This window comes from Diorhabda carinulata, chromosome 11, assembly GCF_026250575.1.
Source record: "Diorhabda carinulata isolate Delta chromosome 11, icDioCari1.1, whole genome shotgun sequence".
NCBI lineage: Eukaryota > Metazoa > Arthropoda > Insecta > Coleoptera > Chrysomelidae > Diorhabda > Diorhabda carinulata.
The window spans coordinates 8,759,885-8,782,312 of NC_079470.1; the positions used below are offsets into that span (position 1 = coordinate 8,759,885).

General features: G+C 31.5%; 2 protein-coding genes across 7 annotated transcripts in view; one reads left to right on the forward strand and one right to left on the reverse strand.

Moving 5' to 3' along the window:
- LOC130899651 (chondroitin sulfate N-acetylgalactosaminyltransferase 2) overlaps positions 1 to 22,428 on the forward strand; it is a 260,579-nt gene that overhangs the window by 171,192 nt on the left and 66,959 nt on the right. The window lies entirely within an intron of this gene.
- On the reverse strand, positions 18,592 to 21,125 carry LOC130899654 (uncharacterized). The gene is made up of 4 exons (XM_057809756.1): positions 20,955 to 21,125; positions 19,346 to 19,583; positions 19,051 to 19,289; positions 18,592 to 18,841 (listed from the first exon to the last, which is right to left on the reverse strand). The coding sequence occupies exons 1-4, from the start codon at positions 21,000 to 21,002 to the stop codon at positions 18,653 to 18,655; spliced, it is 714 nt and encodes a 237-aa protein (XP_057665739.1). The 5' UTR covers positions 21,003 to 21,125; the 3' UTR covers positions 18,592 to 18,652.

Below are 22,428 nucleotides of genomic sequence, written 5' to 3' on the forward strand. Positions count from 1 at the left end.
TGATTCTCCTTCTAAATAGATAGAGGAAGCTAACGAAAAAATTCGACGTGATTCTATTGACTGTAGTGCGTTTCTATCAACAATTAACAAAAAATTATTTCTATTGAAAAACTCTAAATTTCAGAATATTTTTGAGGTTAACTGGTTAATAATCTCAAGCTGATTCTCATGACAATAATATTGTTTTAATCATATATACTATAAGGGATTTTGTATGCTCAAAATTATATATTATAAGAAAGTGCTTTGGATGTCAATATGATGTCATTTTACAGATAGATTCTTGCCACAAGAGGTTTCAAAGGTATGATATTCATTGATTATTTGGATTGAGGGATAAAGTGTTAATATTTGCTAAATATAAAAAAACAATGAAGAATAGAATTTGTTCCATTATATGGCAATGCGCCTGCAAACTATTGTTGATGAAAAATCGGCCAACTAGGATTTTTCGCTTCATTTATCTGATGTGGCTCCTTTCAATTACTTTTTGTTAGCTTCTCTTAAAAAACAGATAAAAATTTGACGCGTCGACTTCGTCGACTAGATCACCTACATCATGAATATCAAAATAAGAATAAAATTTGTTGTAACAAGAAAAATCATTTTTCACTTAGTTTTCACTTCTCAAATCTGCTCTACATAGGACGGACATCTCAGTATTTATAAAATAGACTAAAAGGTCATCAATGCGATAAAAAACTAAAACTGCAGCAACAAACCACAAAATATTAAAAAAAACTTGAATTCAATATAAAGATTCAAAAATTTTTGGTACGGAATCTAATACACGAAAAAGAGGATTTTTAGAAATGGTTCACATTCATACGAACAAAAAAGGTACAAATGATAAAAGAGACTCAAATAATTTAACTTTTAAATTTTTAGCTCTGTTTTGTAAATCATAACACAACTTTGAATAATTCAATTGATGACTACTGCATATTTTTGAAATGAAAAAATAAATTTCTATTTTGATATCCATGATGTAGGTGATCTATTAATTAATATAAATACGCAAATTCATTAATTAATTGATTACTACCAATATCATATTTTAATAAAGACTAAAAGAAGTCGGAATGTCAAATTTTAAATCAGACGAGACCTAAAATCGAAAACAGATAAAAAAACAAATTAGGGTAGTCACGGCTGACTAGTTGAAAACAAAATAAACAGCCAATGTAGGGTTTGGTTTGAGTTAAACTTTTTTTTACTATGACACTACTTACAATTTGTTTAATTTCTTTATCAAGGCTACAAAAAATTAATTCAGTTTAGTTGTTACAGTTATTTTTAGAAATTACTAGCTTTATCAAACAACTCAAGAGAAACCAGTGCTGTCGATTCCATTTCAAGTTACTTAATGCAAATAATTATCATATATAAACAAAATTTCTCTTAACTTACAACATACACATTTTTCCATCATATATCATTTTTATTCAATATAAGAAACAATCCCGCCACTTCAACCGAATCATAATATCGAAAAAATAATATACCTGAACAATTACATAATAAAAATAAAAACTTCAAAAATGAGAAAGAATCAGTGAGAGCAATGGGGGAGAGAGCAAATGTGGCAAATTTTATCCTTCCCTTAGGATCCAAAATTTCCCACAAGAAGAAAAAAACTGATAATTACTCAATGACTTAACCACATCAAATTTTATACAATTATTAAAAAATATAGTCTTTCGCAATGAAACAAAAAAACAACAGTTGGCATTAATAATGTTGGCAAAAATGTTCCTTAAGAACAAAAAACAAATTACTCAAAAACAACCAATCCGGTAAGACAAACTAGTTTCAAAAAGAAATTAGAGAAATAGAGTACACATAAAATCTTACAAAATAAATCCAAATAAAACCAAAATTGATGTTTTTCACTTTTACATCGAACTCAACTAGTAGTAAGTTTTACCTTAATTTCTAAAAATAACTAATAACTGAACTGTATTATTTTTAAATTTCGAAATATTGGCATAATAAAAAAGAGTATAACTTAAACAAAACCCTACTTTACTTGTTTGTCTGTGAAAATAAGTGTTTTATATATTTCTTATTTTCTAGACCTTCCAAATATGTTTATGTTTCAGGTCTGTTCTTTTTTAAAACTAGTTTTTTTTTATTTTTGGAAGAGATAAAAATTTGACGTTTCGTCCACTTCTTTATTATAAAAAAATTAAGAAAGAAGAAGATTGGAATTTTAAAAATTCTCGATGTTTCGGCTTCCACTTCGGAGCCATTATCAAGAGATAGATGGGGTAAGAAGTGATTCGATTCCGTAGTCTCAATCTGTCTTCTCCACGCAACGAATCACCCTTTTCTCCTGATTGATTCCAAGGCCTCAATCTGCCTACTCCTTCCAATTTTACCGAGGAAATAAAAAGCTGCAACAAAAAAATTTGAAATGAACAAAATAGAAAATAAAAATAATATGCTTACCATCAAGAAACAATACACTCACTGCTGGTCTTGAGCTAACATCGATTGCCGTTTGCCGGTTAAGCTTTATGTCAATTGTGGTTATCACGGGATGCAATACTGGTGATTTGTGTCTTCAATCCGTTAAAACACATTTAACGACTATTTATGAAGAGAAACCTATTTATAATAGTACATTACTCACTAGGGAGAAAAGTAGAACATGCCCTACTTTTGTCCCTTCTCCGGTGGTGCGTATACTATTTTTTCTCTCGTCAGTATGAATAGTTCGTCCGTGACGTATTCTAATTCACTATCACTACAGTCGTAATTCATTTTATTAATTTCAATTCTGTATTTCTTCGTGATAATAACTGTCATCGAGAGTGAATATTTCGATAACCAATCTTTCGATTCTTTGCATATGTACAGAAGTCTAACCAGTTTTTATTCCTGATAAAGTTGTGAGCGGATGTCCAACACTCAAACTTTGATCGTTATTATCTCAAGCTGCTTAAACTTAACTCGGTAGTATTAAAAGAAGGTATAGTTAACAAAAGTTAGATAACTATTAACGAAGCTAACTAGCCCCTATAGAGTTACTATAATCTACTTCACTGTTCTGTATAGGGCTGGCTATAGGATGATCGGTTTCCATGTTTGTGAGTTTGTGTTATGTAAACTGCTACGGATTAACAACACGGTAAAGCCGGTTGCGATAATGAACCGTAATGGTGGGAAGGGTATAGAGGAGAATGTTTATCAGTTGTATCATATGATGCAGGTAAATAATCTACTGTATGCTGATCTATGATGAACAATAACATCTCGATTGGCACCAAAATAGTAGTATCGATTGTGAAACTATGACTTGTGAAAATTTAACTTCATATTTGTGAACTTTTTAAGAGTCTAAAATCCATTACTGATGAATTTAGTGAACTCCCCGAGGTATGTCCACAATAAAGATCTTCACCGGCAATATAAAAAGTCAAAGAACGGATGTAAAAGGTTGCTGTAGGTCATAACATCAAACAATGAAATGTTTGAACTTCTAGATAATCAATCAGCAGGCTCATATCGACCAAGCCTTTTGAACTTGTGTGGATAGTTATAACTAACTTTTATATTCATTAGCCACAATATTGAAATACCTCTATTTATTGATATCAACTGTAAACAGAGAATTTGCTACTTACAAAGCCAAAAGTATAACGTAGTATACAATAATATTATGGATTGACAGTCAATGCCAAAAACCACTTTCTTTTCTGAATAAATGTATATTTTGCTAAATTAAACAAAAGGCTATTTGCTAAGAAGCTTCTTGGATATTTACCATAATATCTATTTGGTAGCGTCCTTTAAATGGAGACCATCTTCTTAAAGACCCAATACTTTCACTACAGATCACTTCTTCTAACCAAAGAAAGATATCAAAAACGAAATTTGGAAATATTTCATTAGTGTTTTACACAGATTGTACTAATCATGGAACCTACCGAACGAAAGAGCTACATTCCATGAAAATTGAAAATATATACATACACCTAGCATAAAGTTGCTGCTATAGGAAAACAATGTTTTTAAAACTAACAAATCCTGAACGTTCCAAGGTTAAGTTATTTCTACGAACAAACTAGAGAGGTAGAAATCATTCGCAGTTGCATCAACAACATAAATAACACGTTAGAACGAGGGAGAAATATTGTGTAAGTGCTTAAAAAATTTACTGTATCATATACAGTGTGATTTGCTCATACAATAATATACACCTAATATTCAAAAAGAATAATAATAATTCTTGAAACAAGATCAAAAAATAATTTGTGATATCTGGATATTATTTCCTCCACTTAATATATGTAATTTATGGATGGTCTACACGTTTTGCTAGTTATTACTAGTTCCAAACTTTTTCCATTATTATACATCCATTGTTTACAGTTATAGAACAGGTCTGATTCCATTATAGATATTTGTCACTAGTTTTATAAAAGACATGTATCACTTAAGAGTTTTCACTTGATGGTGGCAATCCGATTTGATCCGTTTCTAAATTTTTCTTTATCGTTACTACAAAGCTAGTAAACTATTTCAGTTCGATAAATTAATAATAATTGTTGCCATAAAAAGGTTTCCTGATACTTGGAACTCGAATTATCGACTAATTTTATCTAGAACTGTGTTGTATGTATCTGTTTTATCTAATCTATTCAGTATTTATGAAGTTATTGAGCAAAATTTGGGATTAAACGAGAAAGAAAAGATTGAAAAGCACAAAGAGAATATGGGAACCAATTGAAGTAGATCTTGCTTTAGCTGAAGCTATGAAGATGGATCAGTATCTAGATATTTTGGGAATATTTGGAAATTATGTTGCTTTGAATCTTCGATTCATACATTATGAACATCTCTAGAGAAGGCTGCAAAGAAGCAGGAAAAGAGCTATTCCAGAAATTTCATAATTATTTCAAAAATAATAATCCGGCGAACTAGAGATGGAGACATATCCTTTTCATGGTTTCGTATTTCACTTTTTACTTGCCGGTATAAAAGCCACGCGTTTGCCATTGTGAGATTTAATAGATGGTGGAATACACGTATTTGCGACATTCAACTTCGCACTAAGATCTTACAGTATCCCATGATAATACCAACCAAATCAACACCACCCATGTATTCATTATATTCACTAACTACTTTGGATAGATCAATGTGGACATGTCTCCTATTTTTTATCATAATGTCGAACGTGTTTCTTGGGCATTCCGCCCACGAAATTCGACACCATCGTGACTTTATTGTCTTTCTAAGCGACATTTGAAATTTCAATACTATCAACAAAGGCTTAAAGTCGGAGCTATCACCTCCTCATCATCAAAATCCATTCCATTTTCACTGTCTTCACCATTAAGAAGAAATTTTATTCTCATGAACGTCATGAAGACATCCTAAAAAATGTTATTCTGTATTAGCTATACCATGAATACAAATACAAAAAATACCCAACATACTATCAAAAATGTAATTTTAGTCACCTAATTATTTAACTGAAAACTGCGTCAAGCTGGTCCAACAAACTATTTTTTCATAAATGAAAGAAACTATCTATTATATACTAGTAACGCTATCTCTGTATCATTTATTATTTCGTTAGTACGGTATGTAACTGAAATGGTACAATGAGTTAAAGCGAAAAAAAGTTCGTACGGATTCTGTACGATTATTTTCATTTTGTTACAAAAATGTCACAAGGGTATACAAAGGTTTAACTTTATAATATATTGCGTCAGATTGTAAACTTACTTTTTAAGACAACAGACGTTAAACTCATACATATATTTAAAAAGAATGAAAATATTGCAAAAAACACGATATATTGATTATAAACTACGATAGATATCTTCGATTATTATAAGCAATGTTGAATACTCAATATAATTTTTCAAAATCATAAATTTCGCTCGAAACATTTATGAAATAAAGCAAATGTACCCTATTACCATAAAACCTTATAGTGGTTATTATTTATCTTGATTTTCTGTTTCTTCATTATAATTAACACTAATTGCTATATTTCGCCGACCTATTCAGGTATTATCCTTGTTATTGTTTTAAACTGATCCATTAATCATAAGCAGGCTTTATTAAATGAAGCCCACTGTATTAACCTGCTTGGATCAGAACCCATAAAATAACGTAGACCGACTAAAAACATTCACAGATTGCTTAGCTAATTAGTAGCTTGTTAAAACGTTGCTCATATTGCGCAGTTGATTATATTTTTCGTCATAATATGAATAAGTGATAGTCACATATTCTTTGGATTCATGTTTAAGTTTTTAGATCATCTGAGGCTGAGATTTAATACTTCAATAGATTTCTTGATAAAATAGATTGAATAAAATGTCCAATATCTAATTGCGCTAATCAACACTACTCGTATAGTCACAAAGTAAAAAATTTGATAACGTTTCAGTACTGGAATTGATCATTTTCAATTTTTGCGTCAACTCCTAGTGAAAAAACTTGATTAAAAGTTTTAATGGTATTATCGATGTTTTTATTTTCGTTATATATTTTCTATTCCGTTAATTAATTAGTTTAGACCAGCAATCAATGTTTTGTAAAGTAACTCTTACTTAAAACTTACATCACCACCAACCACTAGAAGTGTTTGGAATTTCTGGATTTTCCGTTGGTGTTGATCATATTAAACTAATCACTATAACCACCACGCCAATATTGACAATTCACAGTCTCGTGTTTGAATAACGAAGTTATACTCTTCAGAGATCGAAGGTGATTCTGGTTGCGTAGAACAAAGTAATTGTGTGAGTGTTATTGTGATGGTAGTAGTGAACGGCGAGCTCAATAGATGAGAGCTGTAGTCACTCAACCTTCTCCAGATAAGTTTCCCAATCCTTATGTTCAACATATAGTTGTTTTCACTACTTTTATTCATGTGCAGTTTTCGTGGACCAATAGAATAAAACAAGGAAGATGCCGAAAATTTTGAAAGCCGAAATTATATTTTCACAATTAAAACAATTCACGTGATGTTGAAAATGCGAAAGAGTGTAGAAACTATAAGCATCTCATAGTGGTCTCAATTTTAAATGTGAAAAATATTTCGAGACAACTTAGGAAGAGTATTTGCTGTTGCTCAATCGCAGTTTAGGTTTTTGTAACGCACCATCAAAAGGATTGAACAACTCATGACTATTTCTATGACAATTTTGGAGAGAAAAAACGGCAAAGAAAATAGTTCTTTTGTAATGGGACAGTGCAAAGATGCAGTTTCCAAGGCAAAACTTATTTTATTATATAGTTCCGAATATGTTTCCAAACCTGAAGAAATGTCTCAAAGAATGAAACCTCACAAGAAAGTATCAATTTTGAAAACTTTCAAAAATTAATAGAAAAATTTGAGGAAGACTGTGTATCGATTTATACGAATAATTATTCTTCGTTGACCGATTCTTGGATTTATTGACCATACATCATGTTGTAAAATATACTCGTGAAACGACCAGTTAGCGAAGACATGGTGTACAGGAGGTTGGTAATATACACTGTTAGGTTCCGCCCCTCAATTTTAAACCTCAACTACGGAGATGTCAATTATGAGATATTTTGTTGAGACTGATTTTATATGAAAATTTTATAATTTCAAATGTTTATTTCAGAAAAATTCGTACTCGTAGTGAAAATTGATATCATTTTATTACTTTACCTGTATAGTTCTGTTTGTAACTGACTTTTTGACCTTGATTTTGCCCTACTTTGAGCTACATATTGGTTACAATACGCCAAACGTCACAATACACCCACACTTTTATAATAGTGACATTAATTTTCTTATCAGTAATTTTATTCTTATACTTTTACTTTTTAATTTGATTATTGCTAAAACCAAGTTTTTTCTTATAATTTATTTTTGTAATTTCTACTGCTCTTGAAACAAAATTAAAATTTTTGATAGACCTAAATCGAACGTTTCCTGGAAAAATATGTGGCTTTGAAGTTCTTTCGATAAAACGGAATCAAATTGAACAAATGGGGACTGATAAATGCTTTTTGATGGAATTTTTCAATAGGATATTATATAGGAGATTTCTAAAGAATCTCTGTGGGCTTTTAAAAGAAATTCAGCGTAAACTACAAAATATAACAAAATATTTTGTTTGTAACAGAAATTTCTAGCCTTTACTATAGCTTGGTAAAATTAGAGTATTTTCTAAATTTTCAACATTCTATTTTTAAAGACAGATTGCTTTATATTTATTCATTTTGTTTTAAGATAGGTTTGCGCAGTAAAAAATTTTCGTAACCACATTCGTATTCAAGATAGAGCGTTGGTTAAAAAAAATATACTCATTTTGTACGATTTTGTCAAAACTACTGGCAACATTGTGATGAAATTTCATACGAATATGTTTTGGTTTGGCTACTACATCCTACGAACTTGTTTTTATAGGTTCGTTCCAACCCATAAAAAAAGCCCTTGGTACGGTGACGATTCTGTGCAATAGAGATTACGTGTTCCAATCGGGCGGTTCCCATTACACAAACGATTCTGTTTTGTGTTCCAATCGACTTAGGTATAGTTTGTGAACCGTTTCCGGGACGGTCTTTTCGATACTTGGTTGATAGCAAGTACTGTTACAAGAACCGTGCATAGGAGCAAAAAATATCATTCAAACGCTTCCAATAACCGTTCCAAGGACTGTCCCTACTAGCAGGTTTGAACAAACCTAATTTATGACTCTCATAAAGAACGCTAGTTACACCGTTCGTACAAAGTAGTATGCCACATACCTTTTTCAAAGTTATATTTATATAAGGGTAATCTAAACTGTTTTGCTAATCTTTACTTTACATCATAAAATCATAGTTAACTCATGAAAAATCGTAATCCACTACTATTGATATCTATTATTATCGAAAATCAGCATATTTATGGATAGATGATCGGTTATGGCATTGATGAATATTTTATATCTATCACCTCAAGCTTATGAAAAGAACTATAAAAAATGTAATAGAAAAATCTGCATATAAGCGATATGCCAGGTTATTTCAATTTATCAGACATCTCAAATGAATCTTCTCTGACATGAATGGAATGAATGACTGATGGCGTGTTTTTTAGCGGATTTTCATCGCATGTATTCTGAGAATTTCCAATTCCGAAAACTTTTCAATGTTTATCCGACCGAAGTCATCAATACTGAAGCCAATACTGAAGAGAGATTATTAAAAATCTTCGGAACAGCATATGCAACTGTATTTCGATAATTTTATTTTAAACAACTGAAAATGGTAGGATTGAGAGTAGGTTTGAGGTCGACGATAGAAAAAAGTTCTGTTTAAAGACACTACAACGCATTAACCCCTAATCTACTCTAACGAGCTTTCCACTAATCGTTTTTCCAACATTTTATGATATTCAAATTATAGCTAAAACAGTCATTAATAAATTGATATGGCAATGGATTTGAAAACTGGATTAGCTTGTGATGTTTGAAGTAATATTTAACGAGTCAATATACCATATCGGTAGGATAAAAAGTCTTTAGGGAATTATAGAATTAGTATAATGTTTTTCAATATTTCTTTACTATTTTTATAAAATGGTTTTCATTTGGTTTCAAAATAAGCTTCTACATTAGCAATTATTTTCTCATTTGATTGATATTTATTTATTTGGTGCTCCATTTTCAGGTTTGAAAACAGATAGTAGTTAGTGGGCCTGAATCTGGATAATACTCTACTAAATAATGGTTGATTTCATCAGAAAATAGTTATTATAATACCTTCGAAGCCCTTGCATTAGCAGCGTTACGTCCATTGAGTAGAACAAATCAATAATTGTTTATTTCTAACGCCTAAATGGATCCAGAAGAAGGAATCAAGATAAGAATTGAATTGGCTCTGAAGGCATTTGTCAAGTAATCCTCATTTTTTGTAAACAAAAATCTAAACCTCCACGTCAGAATAGGATTCATGGAATGTTATGTGGAGTGGAAACTTGAACCTTGAAAGCTTAAATGTTCAAAAACCTTGAGGCATTTGAAATGTGCCTCTATGTACGCATCCTGAAGATTCTCTGGATTGACAGAATCACCAACGACGAAGTACTAAGACGCATTGGTCGCAAAAGAAAGCTGTTAACAATTATTCATGTGAGCTTTTTTGGTTTTGGATTATTTGGTATTAGCCATGGTTGGCTCGTGTACTTCTTTTGGTGGTCGTTTTGAGAAGAAACAACTTCCAATACCCGTAATAACGCTATCAAGCAACGTAATATCACTTTCTTTCTGTTCCAAACAGTCTTTCGATATTCGATGCTTTTCCGAAATTTTTGCACAGAGTTTTCTCATCGCGAAATTTTGTCAAAAACTGAAGATTTAGCGGTTTGAAATGCTGAAAGGTATAATCAGTTCAATATTAACCAATAGATTGACGTATTTCATCAAGAGGACACACAATTTTACTTCGACTGGAATTTATAATTAACTTTTTTGTTTTAATAGGATTCGAGCCACTTTAAAATCACAAGCTATTCGAATGGGAAAAAATATTACGGAACACTGGGTTTTTATTAATCCTAATAAGCAGCTTAAATCGTAATCGGATACAACATCCATTTCCACCACCCAACATATACAGTTCATCGGGAACGCCATAAATAATGCAAAAAATTATTCCGCTGACAAATACTGGTTATTAACCATAATACTATCCCAACATCAGTTTTTTGTATGATTTATTTTAATATTTGGGGCAACAAATATAGTATAGTACACATTTTCCATTCATCTATTAATTATAAAAAGTAATGAATGACCAAATTTAATGTTGGGATAATAAAAAGAATCATTCAACAATTTCACTGTGAATTTGGTATTGGAATATTAATTAACTTCAAAACCAGGTATGTTCTATACGTATAATTGCGAAAACTACACATTCTTCAAAATTTATTCCCATATTCAACGAAATATGATAAAGTCAAAAAGTCGTTGCACTTTCAGCGCGAGAGACTATAGCGCATTTTTTACCATTAGCAATCGGTAACAAAATCTTAATTTAAAAAACGATGCTTCCATAAAAAAAGTTTCAATTTTGTAAACACTTATGGAAAGGTATTAGAAAAATCAAACGAACTGAGAAATAACTGGTTAAAAGAAGTGAAGGATGACCAAACTAGAGTAGGAGTTGTAAACTGGCAGGAAAAGACAGGAAATAGGAAGTTATGGTGGGGAATATTAAAAAAGGTGTAGATATGTACTAAATATAATTCAGATGATATTGAGTTTGAATTGAGCGATTTTGAGACTACCAAAAATATTGTTCTTCATATAGCAGGAATTGTAGTAAAATACCTCTCTATTGCCATCAGTGAACTAACAACTTGTTTTCTAATGAAATCAACTGAACTTATTTTAAAATTAAGGATACAGTTAATTTGATTCATCCTTCTATATATGTTGTAAAAATATTCTGCATCGGACTTTTTGCAAATTCACAATTGGTTAACTTTTGTGAGACAAAAAAAAGTTATATGGGGATATGGGATAATGAACTTTGAAAATTTTATTTACTTAAATATTTTGAATGTAGAATATGTTTTGATCTATCGAAATAATAGAATAGAATAGGATCAATATAATTTTAATTTACAATAAATCTATTAGAATTGCTACGATTTCATATTTTTACAGAAAAAAATCTGTCTTTGATAGAAAAATAGTGCTGATACCCCTTAATAGACTTCAGGCTTCACTTGTACGCGCCTACAAGCTCTCTTATGACGCTCCGTTCCTTTTATATTCCAAAACTATCAGATTTTTTGACAGTTCGTGAGCTTCTTCGTAATTTGTACAGGCTTCGATTCAACTCGCTATGTATGTTTGTTCGCTTGTTATTTTGCAGCTCAAATATACAACAATATAGGTATCAAATGAAATGGCCTGGTTAATTAAAAAAATAAACTCTCACACATACTGAAAAACATTGTAGCTGATAATAAAAAATGAAAAATAAATCAAGAAAGAAGCTTTAATTGTGATCAGTTGACATTCAATTTTCATTTGGTTATTTTCAATACATTGAACAAAGTTTTTCTTCGTGCAATTAATTAATTTCCAATATTGAATAAACTTGTTAGTGTTTTATTCAAGATCTATGTTTTGCAATAGTTGAAATAGACGCAGCTGAAATATATGCAGCTTGCGTAATTGCTGATATAAAAACTCATTAGCCATTTATTTTTATCAAACCTTGTATATATTTCTATTTCGCGAATAGACACAATTATAAAATAACATATATGGTTGAGTTATGTGATAGAAGCACATTAATTATTATAATTCAGCGTGTTGCGTTCGCTACTCGACATAAATCTCCTCTAATCCACTCTACTCACATCCATATCCACGTCTTCCATATAATTTATCATCTAAATCAAGTGCTCAAATGATCTAATGAGCGTTGTGACAAATAATGCCTAATTTGCACTAGCCTCGTAATTTAGTCAAGTTTAGAGTATTTAATAGTTTTCAACAAAAATCAATTGCACCACGGACGAATATAGTGTTTTCAAAAATAAACTGGACTGTAATGGAGTGAATTATTTTTATCACTAAATCCCGGTATATTTATTATAGTTTACAAATCCAAGTATGCAGAAAGATGCATCTGCTTGTTGTTTCATAATATGCCGACTTTCATTTCACAAGCATTAAAACTAAAGATATTTAGACGTGAAAATATACACGTTGTTTGTTCACATTTCATTCACAAAGCACATCCTTATTATAGATTAAAAACTTCACTGAAACTGCAAGTTTTAACGGGTAATGAGTCAGTGAAAACTCACGCCATCGACTGAAGTACTAGTCTAGTACGAACTATAATAGTTAACAACTGAACTTCTAGAGTTTGGAGAATTGTTTTGAATAAGCCTTACGAGGGCCTCCGACCTAAGAAATAAGGCATTTCTTAGGTCTTCTTCTTCAAGCATAAATTTCAACCCTTTCAAATAATAATTGCCATATTTTTCCTCAATATAGGTGTTTAGTATACGATAATGTCATACAATTATGATAAAAATATCTCTTCTGCAAGTGAAACTTCAAGGTTAGGAACAGAAACATCTCAGTGTCACTCAGAACTGGTGAATACTGTGGATGGCTAACCAATTCGATGTGCAGTCCGTGAATTTTATCCATTACGACAACCGAATTGTGAAAAGGTTCGCTGTTGATGTAAAAACACTTTTTGTTTTCCAATTGTGGTCACTTTATGAAATTTCTCTTTTTAGTTCCAGAAGTGTATCTACTGTCATGAATCAAAGCAAAAAATTTGACTCATTTTACTTAACACGCGTCAATGAAGCCCGGGAAATGTCTATGCTATGCGTTTGAGTCCAAAGTGATCAAGCGCGACACCCATTGCGAAAAGCTTTCACATACATGATTTTTCAGTCAAAATATGACAAATGCGTTCTTTTGATAAGTTGATAGCCTCTTCTATCTCTCTAACCTCAATTCGATGGTCGTCCAATGGCATTTGGTGGAGTTTTTTGATGAAATCGCTGGTTGTCGCAGTAGGCATATTGCTTTTCAAAAATAAATAGTTAATGAAAGTTCTAAGTTTTTAACTTTCAGAAAAATATTCACAATGCGTCTCAATGTATGTGCATATTTTTCAACCCAAATTGATAAGAGCTGGCATCTTCAGGTTGGTTAGGTTAGGTTAGTTTATTTTCTAGATAACTTCACGCTCACTATACACATATCTTTCTGAAGTTTGTTCTGAATCCAAGTAAATGGAACTATCATGTGAAATAGCACCAATTTTGAAAATCAGCCTGGCATTTTAGATTCATATTTATAGTCAATAAACGGGTTCTTCTTGTCGATATTATTATTCATTGAAGTTAGAAAACAGCAACAAAGTGTTTGAATAAAATTCTTCCTCACACTAATTATCGATGTGATTCAAATACATGCCATTATTATTTTTGCCATGTTTTGGTTAGTTCTATTATTCCATCAATAAAAAGTAGAGTGGAGATAATCGGATGGTCTAATATCCGGAGAACATAGTAAGTACGTTGAAACATGCCAACCAAGTTCAGTTAATTTTTGGCGAGTCATCTGAGAAGATTTGTGTGGCCCGGTGATGTCGTAGTAGAACTGGAGGCTTGTGAGTACACGACGAAAGTGGCTTGGGAGTATGAAGAAACTAAAAGCACTACCTGAAATTAACAAAGTATTGTGGCTTCCAGATTTTGTAATCATATCGGCTGGGGAGCCTGAGAAACTTTTCGAGTTGTCCAGAAACAACATTAAACTGATACTTTTGCGTACCATACAATCTAATACACAGCATCACATTTAATGTGTAGTAGCCATTAAGATAAGCAAAAATAAACTTAGCCGTTAGTTAGAAACATATAAATTCCATAAGATACCAAAGACCACTCAAGTTCTTTATGTTTCTTGTAAAAATTTTAATTAATAATCTTCCTCAAATAACGAATAATTTCTAAAATTGCTCACTTATTTTTATATAGTTTTCATGATCAATCGTCTAGAGTCTAGATTTTAGATAGAAAATTCAAACCAAAAACAGGTGAAAAAGTGACGTTTCGACCTGTTTCAGTCTGTTTTGACCATAAAAAATTATTATTCCTCAGTTGGTACATTTCAAAAATATGTAGTAACCATCAAATTATTCATAATTTGAATCACATTAAATTAAAATAGAATTATAAATTCTACTCAAATTGTTAAGGTCTTTTGTACTTAATACCGTTTTAAGAATTTTTGTACTCTTATAATTGGTTTGTTGTAATTAAAATTATTTTTGATGTTGTTTAGAGGTCAAACCGTGAATTTCCACCTATTTTTTTGAAATATAGAAATAAAGAAAACGAAGTATACGAATCCTAAAATAAGTCTCTACTTGAATATCAATCTGAACAATATTTGTTTCGAAAAATGTATATAGATTTATCAATCCAATTATCTGAATATCGATTTGTTTTTTTTCCAAAACGTGTTCCAGGTCACGCTCGTCTTAAAACTCATGTTGCTATTCTGTTATCATCGGTGTGGTCGATCGGTGTCGAAGAGCACGAAGCCCGACCTCATAACAAGAATTTTCAACATAGCTAGCGACAAAAAAATGTCGCTTGGAAAAATTTATTTGAGCGGGGAAACGTTTAATGGGAAAACCGGTTCGGCTCGGTGTTTAGGAGTTGGTATACAGACAGATTATGCATAGGAATGTCGGGATTACGCACGCGGTATGAAATACAGATTTCCTCTCCTTCGGATATAATTCAGTGGAGTTGTAAAAACTTAGCATTGAATTTTTTATTGGATTTTTCATTAAACACTTTGATGATTTATTGAGAACGATCTAATTTCAAGAATTAATAATTTTTGTTGAAGAGGGAGAAAAAAATTGTTTATGAATAGTATCGATTTCAGATTAAGAAATCTGGAAGACGTCAGTTTATAATAATTTTTCAGAAACCAAAGTATTTAATACCTGTTTCTTCAGTATTTCTTTTACTGTTTTTGAATGTAGCGACGGCATTTTAATCTTATTATAGAACATTTAGGTCAATTCTATTATAGCCGTTAAACATAAAAAAAGATCAAAAAACACACAAAAACCCAGTAAATATATACAACTCCAACCTAATCTCAATGACCAAGAAAACATTCTAATTCCATCGTGATGTGATATGCGAGGTGTGTCAAATTTGAGCCGACAATTCAGCATACTGGTGTATATGAATCGTGTGCTACTTCTTTCCATTATTTTGCTTTTCATAAACAAGTGAAGAAGACCATACTTTACAGAGCTGCGCATCGCAGGACCAAAGTGTCGATTCAACTTATGTTTAAAATACCGCGATACACCCACATCTCACACGCTTTCAAAACATAATGTTCAAGATTATGACCGCAAAAGATTGTTTTGAGTTTAATTCTGCTCTCACTTTGGCTATTCTTGCTCATATCTCCACGGTAGGAACCTATTTATTGTTTATTAAGGTTCCCAGGTCTTTTCTATTTGATCTATTTGTATGTTTCTAGTCGTGAAGTCTCCTTCTGATACATTTTGCTGTTCAGTTGTTACAATATATGTAGCCTTCATTGTATGGAATTTTAGTCCGAAATTATGGGAGACTATAGCAGAACGGTTCATGAGCCTTTATACTTTTTCAATTGAGCTCACTGTTCAAAGGTATTATCAGCGTAGCATACATTGTTAACATGTTTCTCGTTAATCAAAACACCATCATCAGCTTCCTCTAGAACTCCACGAGATATTTCTTTAGAGTACGAATTTAGAGAGCATTGGAAGCAAAAACTATTGTCCCACTCTTTGAACCTCAGGGAAACTTTGGTGATCTAAGCGAATGCTTGTGATCTGCGATTAGCAATAATCTTATCATGTCTCACACTATCGAACGTCATGGTTTCCATTCTACTTTGGAAACTAATTTAAGTGTTTCCAATTCCTTTTACAAGTTTTTTAAAGTAATAACTTATTCTCATAAGGGATGAACACAAAAAGAGAAAATAAAACTAATGTTTCCGATAATACTTCGACATAACTTAGATATTCAATCTGTTATGATTTTGCAAGAAATCTAACATATTTTCGAATAAATTATAAAACAAAGGTACGTACATAAAATTGAAATCGCGAGAGCTATTCATATAACAAAAGTTGCACTGTACAAAGAGAAGATTCACAAATAATATATTTCTCAAATAAGTCGCTTTATTAGAAATTCGTGAAACTAAGCTTTGTTATGTTTATCATTGTTCAGTTGCTCTTTGCGGTTTTCCCTTGTATCAATGTATACGAATGAACAAACAAAAAGGTTGATGAGCGGCTACAGGCGCTGGTAAAAAACACGACGCGCTTGCGCTATGTGATTTTCATCTTAAACTGATCGACCCAATAAATATTTTTAAAATAGAAGCAAAAAATTAGTCAATCAATTGTCATTTGCTCCAAAAGTTAACTTCCTAAAAAGATTTTATTTTCTATTTGTAGGTCGGTAATAATCTAGATATATTTTCCAGTTTTACCAATAAACCATGAAATAAAGTTTTTGAAAAGCCTTTAAATAGAAAATTAAATTAGAATATTCTTGCATGTAAGATTTTTTAGAATATTCCTTTTTCAATTTATGTAGCCTGAATTTAAGCTCATAACTTAGTAACTGTTTGTGATTCAATTATTGATTCAAAAAGAAAAGGACAACACTTCTGTTTCTAATTTCATATCATGTTCTTTCTCAAAATGTTCCTTCAGGTTCCATAAACTTCTGCTGTAGAGAAGACAATTTCTTGAAAGATGATCCGCTGGAACTGGTGGAGCAGGTGCCGATGTACAGTAATTTGATGAGTATTTAGGTACTTCCTAATAATGAATCGTTTATTGGCATGCACTGCACTCAAATAATTTTTCTCGTTTTTTTTCCAGATGGCTATGTGATCCAAACTTTTGTTTGGACGTTTCTCCCGGACATGTTGCCTCAAAGTTGTATTTGATCAAAATTATCGCCTCAAATGCAGCATTTTTTATGTATATGAATCACAATTAAAACAAGAAAAATGTTTTTGACGATTTTGGTGCAGGTGAAAAATTGCAATTACTACTAACAACCGGAAGTCAGGAAGTCAGGAAATGCTCTTATGACCTCCTCTATTCCGCGTCTCAAAGTCTATCTTGGTCTGTCTCTTCTCCTTGGTCATAATGAGAACCATCCAATAAAAATTGTTGGATGCATTTGAAAACATCAAAATTACTAGATATTATTGTAGCTTAAATAGGGACAAAGGGAAAATTCCTTACAGCCCATTCTATAGTTTAGTAATCAAATAATGAAGATTTATTGGTGAAAAAATTTAGTATAAAACACGTACGTCAAGTTTTTAGATTTTAATTTACCTTCAGTCTCTGAAAACGATAACAGAGACAGTCTAATTGTGAGTGTTGGTGTAGTGGTAGTCTAAACAGTGTATTAAGTATGAATATCGCCAACGATTCCAGATATTCCAAATTAATTAATAATAGACAATTGCGAATCTTAGTTCCTGACAAATGTGAATACAGAATGTAAGGTCTAGATATGAAATTCTCCAATAAAATCTGAATAATACGAGAGACGTTATGAGAAGTAAAACAATCAAGGAAGACCTTGGGATAAAATCTAAACATATATTATTAAAAATAATCACTCGAAATAGTCTCAATAGCCATATGTGAAATAAAAGTCTGACAAAATAAGTTGCAGAAATAGGAGCAGAAAGTTACTTTTTATAATACTGTTTTCCGTGTTCACTCAATAATTCGACAGAAATTTAAAAAATTCCACTTTCTTAGACTGATAATTTTGAGATGTCACGAAACTAGAGAAGTTTGAGCTTACCTAGCATCCTTGACTAGTTGACTTTTCATCACGGAAGATCAATTAGATGAAGCTTCTATGACAAAAGTGCATTGACGTACTGGATCTTGATAATTAATTTACTAAAAATACTCAGATTACCATATCAGATTATACGGCGTCAACTATGTATTTTTATACATATATAATAAAACTCAAAGTACTTAATTGTTAATTTATTAAAATACATTCATACATCGGTCACAATAAATCTTAGTCAAATTAAGCAGCAGCGCATGTAGCTACAGCTTCTAAAGCGGCACCACCGTTGGTATAGAAAGAGTCTTCGTTTTGTTTGTAACAATCAGCCAAGGCTTTTATGTAGACTTCGATAGAGCTGAGTAAAGGACCAACGTCTTTTGAAATTGCATCGGGAATTTCAGCAACGACTTGAAGCAAATCAAGAACAACCTAAAATAATACTCTTAATTGGTACAAATATTTTAAATCGTCTGTCAAATCTTTAATGTATTTTTATGGCATATTTGTATATATTTATATCAAGAGTTGCAAATAATTATCAAATTATCAAGCTCATTAAATTTTTTTATCGTGATTATTTCAATATTTTTGTAGTTTTGTTTTCAAAAAATTAATGAAATACGCTTTGAATAACTCACTTGAATAAGGCAAGCAATGTCATCATCACCGCAACTGTTAATTTGGTCAGCAGCCTTTTTAGCATCAGCTTGAACACCAGTAAGATCCTTAACTATCGGCTTTATAGTGTTGAGCATGTCAACGAAATGAGAACCAGCGCAAGAACTAGTTGCGTCGAAAAAGTCAACAGCTACAGAGATGATTTTTTCGTCATTATTTTCAACACATGTTGCCAATTTTTGTCCTGTTGGGGAGCTTTCTGTAAAAAAATGCGGCTTAGTACACTTTTATTTTGATATCGAGAACTGTACTTACTTGCGGCGATACTATCGAAGGCTGGTTTTAAGCGACGAACAATGTTCACAAGAAATTCTTTGGTGACGTCAACAACTTTGCTGTGAAAGCCGTCATAGTCAGTACCCAATTGGTCAATGAACTTATTAACGTCTGTAATGAGGTTGTCAAGAAAGTTTTCGACAAATTTCACCAATAGCTTAAGTAAATCAGTAATAGAACCAATCTGGTTGATTGGTTTTTGTGGTACAGCGATTGTCTGAAATGAGAACAAATTGTATAATCGTGAAAAATCTGGATAATAAAAAACCAGTGTTACTATTTCTTATCAAGGATATTTCTATTTTAATACAGTATACAGAAACGAATGCTGACAATTTTCCAAAATAAGTCAGCAATAATTTCGAAATAAACAAATGCCAAATACACAACATATGAACAACATATATTCTTTCCAATTTTGTACAATATCAAGATAAAATCATATCATTAATACTTCTTTAATGATAGGATTCTGAATTCTGAGTGACTTAGTTCCTCGAGGAATGGTTCTGGTAGACAGTATCTTTAGAAGCATAGCTTCTAGCAAGTATATTAGTCCGTAATGTTATTTTTTCTGATGCTAATATCGTAATAAACTTAAAAATTGTACAGTCCATACAAAACTTCAACTGATGCTTCCAATTTAAAATCAGTAGAAATTAAGGGTATTGGATTCAGGCATTGATACATTTCCAAACCAATGAACAGTTTGATGAATGTTTCTACTCTGCATTAGTGCAATTTAAGAATCGACATTTCATTTTTAATGAAGGAATTTTCGATTTTCGATTATACATCGTTACTCTCTACTATAAGAATGGTTTAAGCAGTTATAATCTATAAATAAAATTGTTTCATTCCTCAATTTTTGGAAGAAGTTTATTGATACAATCGAAACAAATCACAAATATTTCAAGACCTGTGCTGCAAGTCAATCACTGCAATTTAGTCAACAAATTTCCTTAAATTCCCCACAAAAAAGTTCGTTTTCAACCTCCTTTGTACTAATATGATGGCGTCATTATGATGTTCATAATCTTTCTCATTGCATCGTCAAATTGGTTGTATTCTATTGCATTTATTTTTATTAAAAACTTTTTTTGACGGAAAGTTAGTTCCAGAATGAAATTCTTGATATTATTATTATGTCGAGGGTGTTTATATTATTTCTACTGTCACAACTTAGACTTTTGACTACATCTTCAACAAAAGGCGGAACTATTCTAGTTGGTTATGACAGTCTTAATTAACTACATTTCTATTCATAACTAAGAATACGAGGAATTTTATGAATGGGTTTTCCAAATATTCGCCGTACTAAGAGCTTCAACAAACGTAACAGATGTAGCGTTGGTATGCAAAATTTTTCTTTTCTATTTTTCGTTTAAGATACATCCATATTTTTCTGTGCATAAATTCTCCAAGAATCAGTAGTAGTAACACCAGATAGCTTAAATTGCGCTAGTTAATCTTTATCTCTAGTGGTGCAAAATCTTTATTGAAAATCTGATAAATACTTGAATAATTAAGAATCAAACATTTTGACAACAATCAGACAATTACTATAAATTTAACTTGTAGTACTTACAGAAACCAAACAGAAGGAAAGGAAGATTAAACTGAATTTGCCTGCCATTTTGAATCGTTTCAGTAACAGTTGAGACTATAAACAAACGATAGAAGTTGAATTTCCAGTATTTATACTCATCTGATCAATTGGTTTCGACAGTGTGCTGCGTATGTTGATGTTGTAGATTAGTTACAATCTCGAGTGGTTAATCTTCAAGTACCATATACTCATGAACGCATTATATCTTATGTAAAAGAGATGCAAATCCTTAACAATTATACAATCATGTGAAAAAAAACTGAAAAAACATACTAAATGCAATATTTGTGATATATGAGATTTGTCTAAAAAGTTATTATTATTAGTGAAGTGGTTTAACAGCGTGATGCCCCCAAAAAGGCAAACATAGTTTTATCGGCCTTAAAAGAGATATTTTTTGAGATTTCATGGGATTGTGTTCATCGATTATTTTTCAAAAGGCGGAATGAAAGCAGAAAGTGTCGCAATTGAGAAAGAGAAAGTACTTTTCCAATACGAGTTTCTCCCACTTCAGTGATCGAGCGGCTGAAATGAAATTGTTTAACCGCCTACAGTTTTCGTCAGATCTAGTCCCCAGCGATTGTTTTGTGTTTCATAACTTCAAAATTTCACTTGTTAGAAGATGATATTTAACATATGAGGACATTATTGCATATAAACGTCTATTTTGAGTGGAAAGTCAATTATTTTTTTTGGGGTGTTGAACAAGTTATGAACTTATGTATGGACTTTAGAGGACAGAGAAAGTATTTGGAGATAGGAATTTAAGCTGCGGCGGCTAGACCAGATTGATCATACTCAACATCTGGTTATGCAGCAATTTTGTCGTTATTGTCTTGGACTAGTAGACATAGAAATCAATTATCAAGTTGTAATAATGAATTATTCAAGAAAGTTCCTTATTTAACATCACTATTACCGAAGACCCATTCACTTTCCGATTCAGAATAGTCGTACAAATTAATGTTGCTATTATCTGTTTTGGCGTTTATGAAAGGGTCTGCATTGAAAAACTCTTTTTTAATGTTTTACCGTTCTGCAGCTGAAAATCATAAAAAAGTTACCAAGACTTCACACAAAGTATGTCGATATAGGACGAAATACAAATGATAATATAAATAATGGAAAAAGCACATGGGTAACAAATATAGAATTGCTCTTTATTGATTTTCGATAGACCTTTGATTCAATCGAAAAAGAACACCTATTGACAGCACCAAAAGAACAAGAATGGACACAAAACTATGAAGATTAATTAAGATTAGTATGTGCGAAACAAGGGTCAGAATACTGGCGACTCCCTATCGGCAACACTATTCAACTTAATATTAAAATACGAGTATGAATTTATAGAAGTAGAAAATTTTAAGTATCACGGAGCTACGATCAATAATAGAGAGAAGAGGAGTATTGTCGTTAAAGAAATAGAACCTTCCATACTAATAGGAAATTA

Coding starts and splice junctions, on each gene's coding strand:
- LOC130899654 (XM_057809756.1), bottom strand. CDS start 21,002: ATGGCAGGCAAATTCAGTTTAATCTTCCTTTCCTTCTGTTTGGTTTCT. Junction 19,290..19,345: donor CTTCGATAGTATCGCCGCAA/GTAAGTACAGTT, acceptor ATTTTTTTACAG/AAAGCTCCCCAACAGGACAA. Junction 18,842..19,050: donor ACATTGCTTGCCTTATTCAA/GTGAGTTATTCA, acceptor GTATTATTTTAG/GTTGTTCTTGATTTGCTTCA.